This window comes from Sceloporus undulatus, chromosome 1 (genome assembly GCF_019175285.1).
Source record: "Sceloporus undulatus isolate JIND9_A2432 ecotype Alabama chromosome 1, SceUnd_v1.1, whole genome shotgun sequence".
In the NCBI taxonomy this organism is placed as follows: Eukaryota; Metazoa; Chordata; class Lepidosauria; order Squamata; family Phrynosomatidae; genus Sceloporus; species Sceloporus undulatus.
This window is the reverse complement of record NC_056522.1, coordinates 343,892,248-343,906,929: the sequence shown is the minus strand read 5'-3', so window position 1 is coordinate 343,906,929 and position 14,682 is coordinate 343,892,248. Positions and strand designations below refer to the sequence as shown.

Sequence of the window (14,682 nt, the reverse complement as noted above, 5' to 3'; positions counted from 1 at the left end):
ACTCCAATCCCAATCATAGTCCTGGACTGGAATACTGGAAGGAATGGATTCTTGCTGCTCCTTCTTCATCTGGTTCTTTTTTATTGGTGTGGCTTTGGAGCAGCTGTCACATCACACACTGTCACATCGCACACTGATGAAACTATTTAAGTACACACCAAAACAAACAGCAATACATTTACATACCCATCGTTGCCTAATCTAATACTACTATCTGCTTCAACCACACTTCTCTGTCTTTCTGATAGAGATAGTACTCTTACCTCTGTGGCTAGCAGAGATGTTGTGAGGATAATTAGATGTTTTAAGAGGCTGTTCTCTACATTTTATTAATAATCTGAAAATGTTATGACATCTTAGTTGAGAGTGATCCTACCAATTAGTTCTTTCCTACATAGCTAAAACACATGGTGTAAATACTGTACATTATGATCTTTAATTTGGCTAAGCTTTAATTTCCTCACAACAATTATTGTTATGCCCTTGCCTTAAAAACACATCTGCAGTGTAACCTGATGGATCAAGTAGTAGTTAATCTTTGCTACAACAAGGAGGTGAGACATCAGGATTGGGTAAATTAAACTAATAATCGCTCTGCTTTAATTTCATCCAAGAAGCAGCTTCTGTGTTTAAATGGTCACTGAATTATTGCTGCACCCTGCTGCCAACCATTAGCAACAAGGCTGGGGATTTCAGATTTGGATGCTGGAATTTAGATGGTAGTTAACACCAATGGAAATAAAAAGCTTTTGATTATAGATACATTTGATTCTGTTTCTCTTTGTGAGGAATTATTTTGACAAGTATCTGACAGAGAGACGGGTAAGGAAAAGTATGCAACTAGACATGTTCTAGTGCAATCCAGTTACTTCATCACAGTGCCACTGAAGTCACCAGAATTGCCCAATGGGGTTTTTATAACTCTGTTTTACAATAGGTTTTGCATAGAATTAGTTTAGAGCAAACAAGTGTGCTTAACACCTTCACAGGATGCCTTCTACTGTCAGATAATCCCAGCAGTTTCTCTCTGATAACAGGCTGATTAAAAAGTAAAAATAACTGGAGTTATCCTATATGAATAGGAAATGTGTGAACCCATATTTTTGCATCTTCATTTACTCTTTAGTAAGAGGAACATATGCTCCCCACTTAATTATCTCAGAACATCTAGAATGCTAAGAAGACTATATTGCTTTCTCTCCTTACTCCAAACAATCCCCCCTTCCCATTATGTTAAGATTATGGTGGTTGAGAAACAGGGCCAGCACTACCATTAGGCAGAACAGAGTTGGAAAAAGATTCATTGGGCTTGATTAAAGTAGCATTTTGGACCTCCAAAAACTTGTTAGAAAATGTACAGCTTAATTTAGAGAGTCACACATTTACAAGACTATTCGGGTGTTTCCAAAAAATAATGGGAACATAAAAGAGTGCTCATGTTTCAAAGTATGAAGAACTTAAAATGTGGATAATTGTTTGAAAACATACAGAAAGACATTTAAGGTAATGACAGTTATATAAATTAGGTAAAGTGCACAAATCAATACACAAATCAGGAAAAATATTGGAAAATGCACACATTTCAGTGTGAAAAGAAAACATGGGAACCTAATATATGAAACAGATATTGTTATTATTATTAATATCCTGCCTTCCTCCCGGTACAGGGACTCAATGCTGCTAACAAAATTTCAAACAGACTAAATTAAAAACAGTGTGAAATATTGAAAATACAAAGTTTAAAAAACAATTAAACAATTCAAATTATTAAAACATTACATTTTTAAAATTTAAAACTCTTTACAACAAAACCAAAACAGCACCCATGTCAATATGCAAGTGCCTGGTGGCATAAACATGTTTTTATCTGCAGTCAAAAAGAAAGCAAAGATGGAGCCATCCTGGCCTCTCTAGGGAGCGAGTTACAGGGCTTGGGAGCTGTCACTGAGAAGGCCTTTTCTCATGTTCCCACCAAGTGAGCCTGGGAAGGTGGTGGGACAGAGAGAAGGGCCTCTTGGGATGATCTCAACACTCTCGAGGGCTCATACAGCCCCTCAAATAACCTGGCCCCAAGCCATAAAGGGTTTTATAGGTCAAGACCAGTACTTTCAATTGTGCGTAGAAATGGACTGGTGCTGCAGCAACAAGGAAGTCGTATGCTTCCTGCAGTCAGCTCCAGCTAACAGTGTGGCTGCAGCTCTTTGAGCCAGCAGATGTTACTGAGCACTTTTCAAAGGCAACCCCACGTAGAGTGCATTACAGTAATCCAAACAAGATGTAACCAAGGCATGTACCACCATGGTCAGATCTGACTTCGCCAGGAACAGGCACGATGACACACACGTTTTAGCTGTGCAAAAGCACTCCTGGTCACCACTGATACCTGGACTTCCAGGTTCAGTGCTGAACCCAGAAGTACCCCCAAACTATGAACCTGAGTTTTCAGGGGGAGTGTAACTCCATCTAACATAGGCTGAGTTCCTAACCACGGATCTTTCTTTCGACTGACCAGGAGCACCTCTGCTTTTTCTGGATTAAGCCTCAGTTTGTTTGCCCTCATCCAGTCCATTACAGTGGCCAGACACCAGTTTAGGACAGGAACAGCTTCCTTGAAATTAGGCAGGAAAAAGTGATAGAGCTAGGTATTATCAGCATACAGGTGACACTTTGCTCCAAAACTCCAGACAAACTCTCCCATTCATTTCATATAAATGTTAAATAGCATAGGTGACAACACTGAGCCTTGAGGGATCCCACAGGCCAATGGCCACAGAGTTGAACAGGAATCCCCCAGCACCATCTTATGAAGTGCCCCTCCAAGAAAGAACGGAGCCACTGTAGAACATTACCTCCAGTGCACCATAACATAAGAAGAAAATGACTCACTCAATGAGTCAATAATGTTTAGTAAGGTAGAAGGCAGCAGGAAAAGAGGAAGTCCACATTTCTGATGGATAGATTCAGTCAAGGAAGACACAACCCTGAATCTGCAAGACCTGAGCAAGGTAGTTGATGATACAGGGATTTAGAGTTGAAGTCAGATTGATGGCAGTTAATAACAACAACAAATGGGAAGAAAATTGGTGGGGTTCAAAGAAATTCAGTAAACCGTGATGAAGAGAATAGAGCCATGCGATGTAGTGATTTTGAGTGTTGGAGTAAGACTTTGGGAGACCAGGAAACCCCATGGGTGGCCTTGGGCAATTCACAGGCTCTCAGATTAAAACTGAGTCAGTGGTAAACCTGCTGAGAAAGGTTTCCATACACCAGTGTCAGCCTGATGGCACAAAACAAGAACAAGGGTAGAGGGAAGCAGCTATCTCACAAAGAGGATCTTCATGAAAGGGCAGCAAATTGTAAGTCAAATAATTTATCAAACTTTTAATGATCCTCATGAGATTTTGTGCTAAAATAACTTAGCTGGCTTTGGGTAATATCTCACAAAATATTCATATACCTTGCTAGCACAGAGTTGTTCTACCACTATGATCTTTGGAAAGTAGCAGATTTTAAAGCAGTCATGATTAGATTCTATTTTCTTTTCTAAACAGGGCTGAGCCAAGACATTTTGCTACCCAACATGGGGCAACAAATAATGCCTCACTACACCTAACTCAAGGTAGGAGTTTATCACACAGGAGGAATTTCTCTTAATTTCGAATGAAAAGAAAGTGGGGCCAGAACGCATTCACGTGAATTTGCTAGTTCAGTGAATTTACGTGAATTCGAATTATGTTCTAATTGACTTTCCATTGCCCGAAAATAGCTTGTCATTGCCTGAAATTGTGTGTGGTAGTCTATCACACAATAGCGTGAAACCCCATGATTGCGTTCGGACTGACTTCCCATTGTCCAAAATTGTGTGTGGTAGTCTATCACGCAATAACGTTATACCCCATGATTGCATTTAGATTGCCATTGGATTATACTTCCAATTTCCCTTGTCTGATAAACTCCATAGTTATCACCAAAGGATAAAAACCAAAATCTACTCCATTGTATATCTGACAATGAATATAAGGGCTAAATGCCAGTAAGAACTAAATCAGTACATGTGTATATAACACTGTATTCTGTGAATTACTTCTATCTACCAACAAGGAATTACAATAATAAACTGGCAAATCTTGAATTTCTAGGTGCTAATATAAAAATAGAGTCATGAAATACAAAGGAATGCCTTCTTAGTAAGGGTATACAACAAATCACCTAGAAATTCACTGGACATGTTATCCAGGCTGAGAGACATAAATTACAAGCAGATGTAATTTGCAAGCAAATAATTTGAAAGCAGAAGTAAAATGCACATAATTTCTATTAGTGATACTATTAGTGATACAAAAACATTTCCCGATGTAAGACATAATAGTGAAGTGAAATGCAGTAAATCACCATGAAATTCACTACATTAGAATATCCATGCCGCAAGACATAAATTACAAGCAGATGTATCGATTTAGTTCTTACAGGGGTTTAGCCCTTACATTCATTGCCAGGTATACATATGGAGTCTGGGTTTTGTCTTTGGGTAATATCACCCCTGAGTTAGGTGTATTTGCTGTTGTGTCTTGGGTAGTGAAATACAGTATCTTGGCCCAACTCTAGAAAAGAAAAGAGTGTAGAATCTAAATGTGACTGCTTCAAAATCTGTTACTCTCCAAAAAGCATAGTTGTACAACAACTTTTATGCTAGTTATGGGGGAAAATATTCAAAAATATGTCTTTGTTGAGAAACACCAATGAGAAGAATCCTGGACTGATGAGAATAGCTGCAGTTCAAGGCGCATTCTGCACGAACTTTGCATATGTCCTTTTAGACAAAAAACAGCATTTTCTGCACAGGAAACAGTAATTTCTGTGCAGAAAACATTTTTTCTTTTTTTTGTGCAGAAAGTGCTGTTGTCTGTCCAGAAAATGTCCCAAACTGTAAATAGACTTCAAAAACTTTTTTAAAAAGAGGTCTTTCTCGTAGTTGGAAGAATTTTTTTCCCCTTGCTTTAAGAAGAAAATTAGCAAATAATTACATCCCTACTCTGTATTCTAATTAACAACATGATGTTTTTTATTCCCATTTATTTGTATAAAAGGAGACAACTCTTTTGCCAACATAGAAAATATGCCACAACAGCAAAATATATCATCTGTTAGTTTGTGCCTGCCTTGATACTTATAAACATAGAAAGTATTTTTGGTTAAAATACATAAAACAGAAAGTATTTTTGGTTAAAAGACATAAAACACTCATGGATAGATACTAGGTAATCTTCAGACCATTATAGCAAAGCCCTGAAAAATATACAATTAATGTAGTTTGGTCTCCTCAGATGACAAATGATGCTTCTAAAGTGCAGCCCAAGAAAAGATCCTCACTGAATTACTAGTGTCATTAAATAGTATTGCCCAGAATTACATAGCAGTGTATGAATCCAACTTGTCTCCCAGCATTTGCATTTCACTAACTATAATTAAAGTTCAAGCATCACTCTCAAGAAATCTGCTAGTCCAACTTACCATTGTTGTGCTCCGTGAAAAGACAGTCATAGATTTTCTTTTGCTATATATCTATCAAAGCAGTATTAAATAATTTTCAGCATTCAGCAGTTGGAAGAGCAAGGACTTAAGTATATGATGTCTGTTGAGTGGATGGTTAATGAATTCACATATCAGTGCACTGAGCCTCCATGCTGGTTGGATGTAGCTGGGAATCAGAAATCCATCATCTTTAGTTATGGGGCGTCACAGAGTTATTTCTTGCACTGCTGCACTGAGCTATACACCTGGTGTACCAAAAGCAACAAAGGTACGATTGAAGCTTATTTAGAGGGCCCGCAAGAAAATTTGAGGTGGCATCATGACTTCAGCTATGTAAAATAAAATGGGAGCCATATCACCAATACTTTACCTTCTAAATTTCTGAGCAACAGGTAGCTCTTGAAGGCACAGGTACAACAGCAGAAAGAGGGAGGTGGCAACTTTAACATAGGCTGATGAGGAAAAGGGTAGAATGACTTGCTGCACACAAGGATGACTGCAAAGGACAATTGTCAAGATGTTGGACTGCACATTCCAGTGCCAGACAAGGGGTGGTGGCACTAGCTCTAACAAAGAAACAAAAAGTGCCTTGCAGCTTGTTCTGCCTCATACAATGGGCTGTCACGGAGACTTGTTATTTTTAATAGAATCATAGAGTCATGGAATCATAGAATTGGAAGAAACCCCAAGGGACATCCGATTCAACCCCTTGCCAGGCAGAAATACACAATCAAAGCACCTCCCACAGATGGCCAACCACCCTCTGTTTAAAAACCTGCAAAGAAGTAGACACCAACAGTCTGAGGAAGCATATTTCATTATCAAACAGCTCTTACTGTCAGGAGGCTCTTCGTAATATTTAGATGGAATCTCTTTTCTTATAGTTTGAATCCATTGCTTTTTGTCCTGATCTCTGAAGCTGCATAAAACAAGCTTGCTCCATCTTTAATATGGTATCCTTAAAATATTTAAACATGGCTATCATGCCACCTCTTAACCTTCCCTTTCCCAGGCTAAACATACCCAGCTCCCTGAGCTGCTCTTCATAGGGCATGGTTTGCAGTCCTTTCACCATTTTGGTCATCCTCCTCTGGACATACTCCAGCTTGTCAAAATCCATCTTGAACTGTGGTGCCCACAACTGGAATGCCCACAACATTCCAGAGGAGGTCTGACCAAAGCAGAATAGAGTGGTACTACATTTCCTATATCTAGAAGTAGAACATGAATGGAGGCAAACAGCAAGTGTTCCTACTGGGCAGCATAATTTCTAACCCACATCAGATCCTCAGAAAGACGCCTCAGTTCCACATTGCAGATATACACAGGTCTCTGTTGGTGTCTATCCCAAAATTGCACATCTACTATGTCTTATTATACACACCTACTCCAGCCCCTTCTTATGGTGAGGTTTCCTCTTCAAGCACTAATGACTATCTTATTTACACCAAGGGTGGGGGGTTGCAGCCCATAAAACCTATTTGCTGCTCCATCTACCACCCCTGCAGGGTCCTCATCACTGAAATATTTGGGGCATGCAATGGAGGGCCACACCATTAGAAGCTTATGGGGCAATTATTTTCATATTAAATGCAGTTTGGGCCTCCTTGAGCATCTTGTTTGGGGCCCAAATTTCACTTCTAGAAAACCAGACGAGACCTTCTGGAGACATCTTGTTTTGTCACAGGGGCAGTTGGAGCCCTGGGCAGGGAAAAATGGGGAAGGGGTAGTCCTTGGGCCCTCCAGAATTTTCTACCCCTCATGTAGACACTCAAAAGATGTTCTGAATATAAATCAATCATTGCCAAACTGAGGCCCTTCTCAGTGGCAGTACCTCATATGTGGAACGTTCTGCCCAGAGAAGTTTGCCTGGCACTTCCATGCTCACTGCATAACAAAGTGATGACTTTTTAATTCCTCTAGCTCTTGTGAATGCCTGTGTTATTAGACTTTGGAACCATTATATGCTCTCTCTCTCTGTGTATCCAAATCATTTGCATTTGTTTTCTCTAGTGGCATTCTTTATGCTTATAATTGTTAGTTTATAATGTTGTGTTTTAAATGTGTATTTTATCTTCTTTCTGTTCCAAGTGTCTCAGAGAATAATGTTACTGTTCTGCTCTATATGAATATAACTAGCTAGCTTTTAGTGAGAAAGCATCAACAAACTGTTATGGGTTATTAACAAGCAGTCTTCCCAAAGAAAGAATGATCACCCAGCAGTCCCTAACCATCTTAAAAGTATATGCATTTTCTGGAAACAATCGCTAATATTTTTTCAATATTTTTTTAAATATAACATTTCTAGCTCACCTTCCAGATATCAATATCATTGTCGTGGAGGCTGTAAGGAGTTCCAGAGGAAGAGGGAATGTGGAAAGAAGATTTTCCCACCCCAAATATGACGTCCATCCCTCAGTTCCCACTACCGAGCATGTAGATAACCTCTAGGAGTGTATTCTTCCATTGTATCTAAACAACCTAAAATTCCCAGGGGATTTGCTTAGTTATGAACTCCACTGTAGGAACTGAAGTTGATTGTGGGGTTTTCCCCTCCTCTTTCCATGCCTCGCTTATCTCCAAACAATCTGTGAAATTGAGTCCAATCTACTCCCCCCATAACTCCTCCACAGAGAATAAACCATGGGTGCACTGAGAGTTTGCAATGAATACCCAGATGAAAGGCAGCAAAACAAAGCTTCAGCACACAGGCAGGTGATTTATCTCTCCCTATAGACCTCAGCAGCACAATATCCATCACAAGCCACAGCTGTCCCAATCACTCTCTGTTTATTTTCCATGAGCATTTTTGCATGCTGTAAATCACAGGGCAGCAGCTGTGGTAAGGAGTAGGGTGAATGTGCATATGGAAGTGCCTGGTCAAATTCTAGTCTTGCAGTCTAACCAACAACAGGGAAAACTATCCATCTTCTTCATTAGACTCCAGAACAATGGCCATACCATAAGACTCTTTCCAGGGCAGCAACTCTCATTCCTCTGCACACCCCCAGACTTATAGCGGCATTATAAATGCCTAGAAATTCATGAGTCCAGCCATTCTAGAAGATGCACCATTCATTTTCCCTAGGGTGCCAGCTCACTCACATCTACACTGTAAATCAGGAGGGAAAAGGTTTCTGAGGTTATAGATTCTTGTCATACAAAACAGATGCCTGAGCCCATAAATATCCAGAATGTCTAAAGGGCTCATAATTAAAAAATGAATCCAAATGGATTTTCCATAAATTACATTCACAAAAGAAATTAATAAGATACTTTTTTTGTATTCTCCTCACCCGGTATGCAAATTGGAAAATTATGTGGTAATAAATGTCCTGTGATTCCCCTGGAGGCTACTCAGGAGAATGACCAACATGAGCAGCAGTTCACCATCATATTTAGTATGTCTGCACATATCACCACTTTTCTACACATGCTAACTACCAGGATGCTCACTGAATTTTTTTTAAAAATAATGTCTTGTCCCTAGGTTATAGACAGAAATGTTTGGGGACATTTAAATAAAATAAAATAAACCAACGGCTGTATGGGGATGATGCCATTGTTGGGAAGGAAGTTGACAGCTACTTAACTATGAAACAAAATGGACATCTTGTTTCATAGGAGCTCCAAGTCAAGATAATAAGCTCAAAGTGGGGGGAAATATTTACAAGAAACCATACATCCTGAAAGAAAGCACGCAAAAATACTTCATAACAGATGGTTTTGAAATAGCATATGTTAAATGCATGCACTGTTCTAACATCTCAGAACTTCCATATTGCAGCAAAGCTTATAGTTGTCATTACTAAAGAAAAGCAATCAATTGCTTTGAGTCTGTGATTTGACAGACCTATGGAGTTTTTGTCACAAGGGAAACATCACTACCACATGCAGGGACAGCAGAAGCAGGGACTGGATGGGATGTTAGGAGAACAGACAGAGGCTGCATACATTTCTTTCCCTCTACATTTTTGAACCAGGCAGGGTGGAAGGGTTAATTTCCTGATCACCACTCCCTTGATGTACTTCTGGGTCTTTCTTAACTCTCAGCTAACATCTTTTTTTCCCCTCTCAGAAAACTATGATTTAAGACTGGGATCACTGTTGAGACCTTCCTAGTTAAACTGATTGTTGATCCTTCACTTGTTTACATCTTTCTGCTATATTCTTTCTATAGTGCAGTAGTCTAAGCCTAGAGAAGATATTTCTGTTCAGCTCACATAATGGCTATGACTTATATGTAGATACAGTATATTTACAACAACACATCTGAGAACTTGGGTGATTTCAGCCCTTCACAGGAACTGAGCATTATATTTTCAGCATGCAACCAAAGAGAAATAGGGATCATATTGATACACTATCATGATAAAAAGCTACACCAATTGATTGGTCTTCTACATGACGTAACTATTATTGGGAGTGTAATCTTATGCACACATACTACGAGCAGGTCCTATCAAACTGAAGGGATTGTAGCATAGCACCAGTAGCAAATTAACATGGACCTGTTTCCCACTAAAATCTATGTTCAGGTCTTGCTGTTTAGACATACATATGCTGATCAAACATGGGTAGCCTCAGTCATGACATTATCTCTCTGCACAGGGCTGACATTATGAGATTTTGTTGAATACAAAATCATGTTGGTTTTAACTGCTCCTAATGCTCCTACTGTAGTGCAAAGGAAAAATCATCTTCATTGGATAAACAATAAATCAGCAACATATATGTTGCCATGGCTAATAGATCTGAAATGTATATATGTTCCCAAATCACAATTTTGTGTTAATACAATTTTAGGTCACTAGTAAGTACTGAACAGATACAGTTGAGGTCTTACATCAAATGAAAGATAATGTCATTTTTTAAAACAATGTCTTTTTCAAAAGTTGTCATACAAGCTCTATGGATGGGCAACAACACTAGCAAACAGAGCCACCAACCCTAGTAAAAACATTAGCTAGTGTCTTAAATATGGAGCATTTCTGTGCAAACACAACTGATTTATGAAAGTGAGGCCAATGCATTTCAAGAAATACATCATCATAAACACATAGACCAAAGCAACCCTCCATGTGATAGGAGAGCATTATTGAGCCATATTTGTAACTGTAAAAACAACACTATTCAATTCAGTCACAGCTTTTCTGCATGACAAACTATTGTACACATTCCTATATGTTCCATTTATGACCTGTATGTTTAAGGCATGGAGGGAATTTCAGTGAAGTCTCATAAATTGCAGAGACTAAAGCTGAACTGAAACAGAAATGAAGGCACTTACTATGTGAAGCTGTAGAAAATCGGTAAGACCAGGGGCACTGTCAATCCGAACCAAGATGCCGTCTTTTACTGTTGTGCTGAAACCAACAGCAAGGCGGTCTGTCCTTGTGCTGGGTCTGTCATTCGCTGGCCAAGTGTAAAGAATGAGGCCTCCACTTTTCCCAAAGATATAGGTGGCACCAGCTGTAAAACAAAAACAGCAGAGAAGGAGTTAGTTTATCCAGTAGTGTCAGCATTACAATGGCAACAGATAACAATATGCATAAAGACAAGACTCATTAGAGAAAATAAAGTCCAAGGCTTAGGAGGCAACATCTCCAGGAATTAAAGACATGAACAAAATGAATTAATACCTAAGCAGACACTAAAAAGAGATGTGCAAACATTTCCCAACTCTACACAGAGCAGATAATGAATTGCTTCTAAAAACCTTTATACACTGGGATACAACCCATTTAGGCTTCTTTTGCACTGAAATTCCTTTCACAGCTTTGCAACATGTATTAAAACATCTTCAGTCTTCCTCACTGTACTATTTGGTGGCTCTTGATGGTTCAGTCTACCATCCCTAGGGAGGCTTTCATTGGTGAGATGATTTCATATCTGCCAAATCCATTAAAACCATCAGCCACAATAGTCAACTCCAAGAGTGACTACAAACTTTTGAGATCCTCTGCCTCCAACTAAGTTTGCTACCTGAAGTATTATGGCATTTGGACAAAGATGAACACTATCTGAATAATGCTGAAAACAATGGCCATACTTTTTCTGGTGAATGTAACAAAAGAATCACAAACAGCTAAGTAGTGATTCCTTTAAGGGGAGAATAAATCACAGGAGACAGGCATTACTGTATGTAGTTTAATAAATGGTACTGTACACAGTTTTTAAAAGAATGCTTCAGGCACCCATGTCCATATTAAAACAAGCTAGAAAACTGGCAGGTTTTATCAAGCACCCACAATTCCTTTATCATGAACACAAGCTGGAACAATACCAAAAGTTGCATTGCTTTCACAGCAAAACAACAATCCCCCCAACCCTGTTAAATCAGTAGGTGAAGCATCTATGCTTAGCTGAATCCATCATCTACATGTGGATGTTTAATGTAATGTAATGTACACATTGTGGAGAAAAGACTTGCATTCCAAAGACTGCCAAAGAAAGGAGGATCCTGATAGGGAGGGAACAAAGTTAGAAATACTTTAATAAAATAAACTAGTCAGCCGTCTTGGTTCACAAGAACTTGTTGAGATGGGTGGCAAGCTCATAGGAGGGTTGCTCCCGTCATGCCATGTTCCTGGCCTTTCCAAAGAAAGAGACACTATACTGGGCAACATGGACCTTTGGTCTTACCCAACAGAGTTCTTGCTTTCTTGTCTTGCTAACTACCAGTTGCCTTCCCACTATTTGATTCTCCCAGTGCCAATGGTTACAATGCAGGCATGTACAAATCTCTCGGTCTTCTCTCAATTCCACTCCAATTTGCTTCCTTCCTTTATTTTGCATTAGTTTCAAGACTGTCCACACTGAAATCTATTTAAATTTTAACATTGCCCCCAAATGTATGTATTTTACAAAGGGAGGGGGGTTGCAGCTCAGATCCGCAGTCACTCCTGTTCTAGCAGTACAAAGTGTGATGTTTTTTCACACCAGATCCAGAGTTACTCCTCTCTAGCAATTCGGATTAAGGTTAAAACGTCATGTTTTTCCACACTTGGTTGCCTTTCTGTAGTCCTTCCAAAGTGAGGGGCAAGCGAAGTCAGTTCGATTCCAAGCCAGTCACGTGATGCGGACTCAAGCAAAGGGGAGTGAGTGCACATTGTATTACCACACCAGAGCATACTTTGAGGGTTCAACGATTCGAATCAGCACCCTTGCGCATGCTCAGTGGGGCTCTGGATGCTGCCCTCCTTCCCTGCCCCCTCCTTAGCTGTCATCCTTCGAGGTGAAGGAGGAGGCAGGGGATGATGGGATCTGTGGCAGGTTGAAGGAGAGGAGCAGATTGGGGTCTAGGAGCAGTCAGGGGATGATAGGATAGGTCCCTGGGGGTCCCTGGGGCCAGGATTGGGATGCAGGAGAAGGCAGGGGATGATAGGATAAGTCACTGGGGGTCCCTGGGGCCAGGATCAGGATGCAGGAGCAGTCAGGGGATGATGGGATAGGTCGCTGGGGGTCCCTGGGGCCAGGATTGGGATGCAGGAGCAGTCACGGGATGATGAGATAGGTAGCTGTCAGTCCCTGGGGTCAGGATCGGGATGCAGGAGCAGTCAGGGGATGATGGGATTGGTGGGAGGCTGAAGGAGGGGAGCAGATTGGGGTCTAGAAGAAGGCAGGGGATGATGGGATTGGTGGGAGGCTGAAGGAGGGGAGCAAATCGGGGTCTAGGGGGACGCAGGGGATGATGGGATCAGCTGGTTGGCAGAGAGGAGGAGATGGCATGAAGGAGGAGGAGGTGAATGATGGAATAGGACGCAGGGGCCAAGAGAGGTGGCATCGGAGTGCTTTTCCACACCAGAACAAATCGCAGTGCAATTGAAGGCAGCCTGGAAGCGAATTCTCTGGAGTCACTTTTTTCCTGCTTTTAACCAAAATGAGGGGTGACTTCAGAAACACTACTGAAGCAATTCACAAGGGGCTCCCATAGAAATCAATGGCATCTGATAAAAGTTAGTTTATGACATGAAACCACATCATTGGAAGTGCAATCACTTCGGAAGTGAGGTGGAACTAAACCACAACAACACCAAAAAGCTCCGTGTGATATACTCCTTAGTTTTACTTAATTTTGCAAGTTTTACCCATTGACCAAATTGTGCTCCTGTATATTTATTTCAATGATGTGATTATAGTCTTTCATATTTGAAAGCACACATATTGTCTATTACAATCCTTATTTCTCATGAACATGTCATAAGACTTAGAAATACTTACATACTTGAGATGAACAGTGCATTTTTTGGCAAAAAAAGTCTCAGGAAGTACATAAATACTACTTCTATAGAGACTGTCAAGTCCAGCAAAACTTCTTTCCATCCCTCCTTTCCATTTTAGCTCATTTCATCCATCCTCTCAATGCATGCACTTCTCTGAACACTTCACACAGTTCCATTACTCCATACCTGTCCTTCTACACGCCTTCTCCCTGAAAGAGCTTCTGATAGTAAGTTTTGTACCTCTAATTCTGTTTGGTCCTGTGATACTTCCTAGATTCCACTGTGTTTGGTGTAAGATATTCATGGCATTTATATCCCCTCTGCTTGTCCCAAGAACACCAGTCACACCTTCATATTAATTAGAACTGTCTGTAATAATGAATTAACATGGCTCCCCTCGATGTGTAGACATTTCAAACAGCCTACTGTGAATGGAAGAACTCTCAATAATCTCCCCCTCTCAGTTATTACCTAGTTATTATGTTTCACATTATATCTGCTCACAACATGACACAATACAAATCAGAGCATGAAACAAATTGCCTATGGTAGCCTCATCAGCTCCTGCTGGCAGTGTGGCTCACATCATCACAAAAGCAATACCTAGAAGTGCTTTTTGTTTTGGGTTTTTTTAGGGGAGTTGCTAGTGGCATTCAAGGTAGAACTGGACTCTGCGGTAACCCTATTTTGTGCTGTTCCACCTCTCCCTCCTATATTGAGGCAGTGTGCACTTGCCTTGGCACCATCACAACCTGTATTTCCCTACGTATGCATCTTTGGGAAAGGGGTAAAGTAATGCAGGAAATAAAATGTAGTCTGCCATTCTAACAATACCAGAAGAAGGAGGTTTTGATACGAGGCTGCCATATTTGGCAGCAGCCCTGTGTTGTGCACCACGTCCATTTGTACCCTTAATACCATTTAT

At 40.3% G+C, this 14,682-nt stretch overlaps 1 protein-coding gene across 25 annotated transcripts in view; it reads right to left on the bottom strand.

Moving 5' to 3' along the window:
- The window catches only part of NRXN3 (neurexin 3), a 1,626,608-nt gene that overhangs the window by 421,977 nt on the left and 1,189,949 nt on the right, over positions 1 to 14,682 (bottom strand). For all 25 annotated transcript variants that reach the window (XM_042468184.1, XM_042468325.1, XM_042468193.1 and 22 more), the window contains one exon: positions 10,823 to 11,004. In XM_042468184.1, coding sequence (XP_042324118.1) covers positions 10,823 to 11,004 — 182 coding nt within the window. The remainder of the gene's footprint in view (positions 1 to 10,822; positions 11,005 to 14,682) is intronic.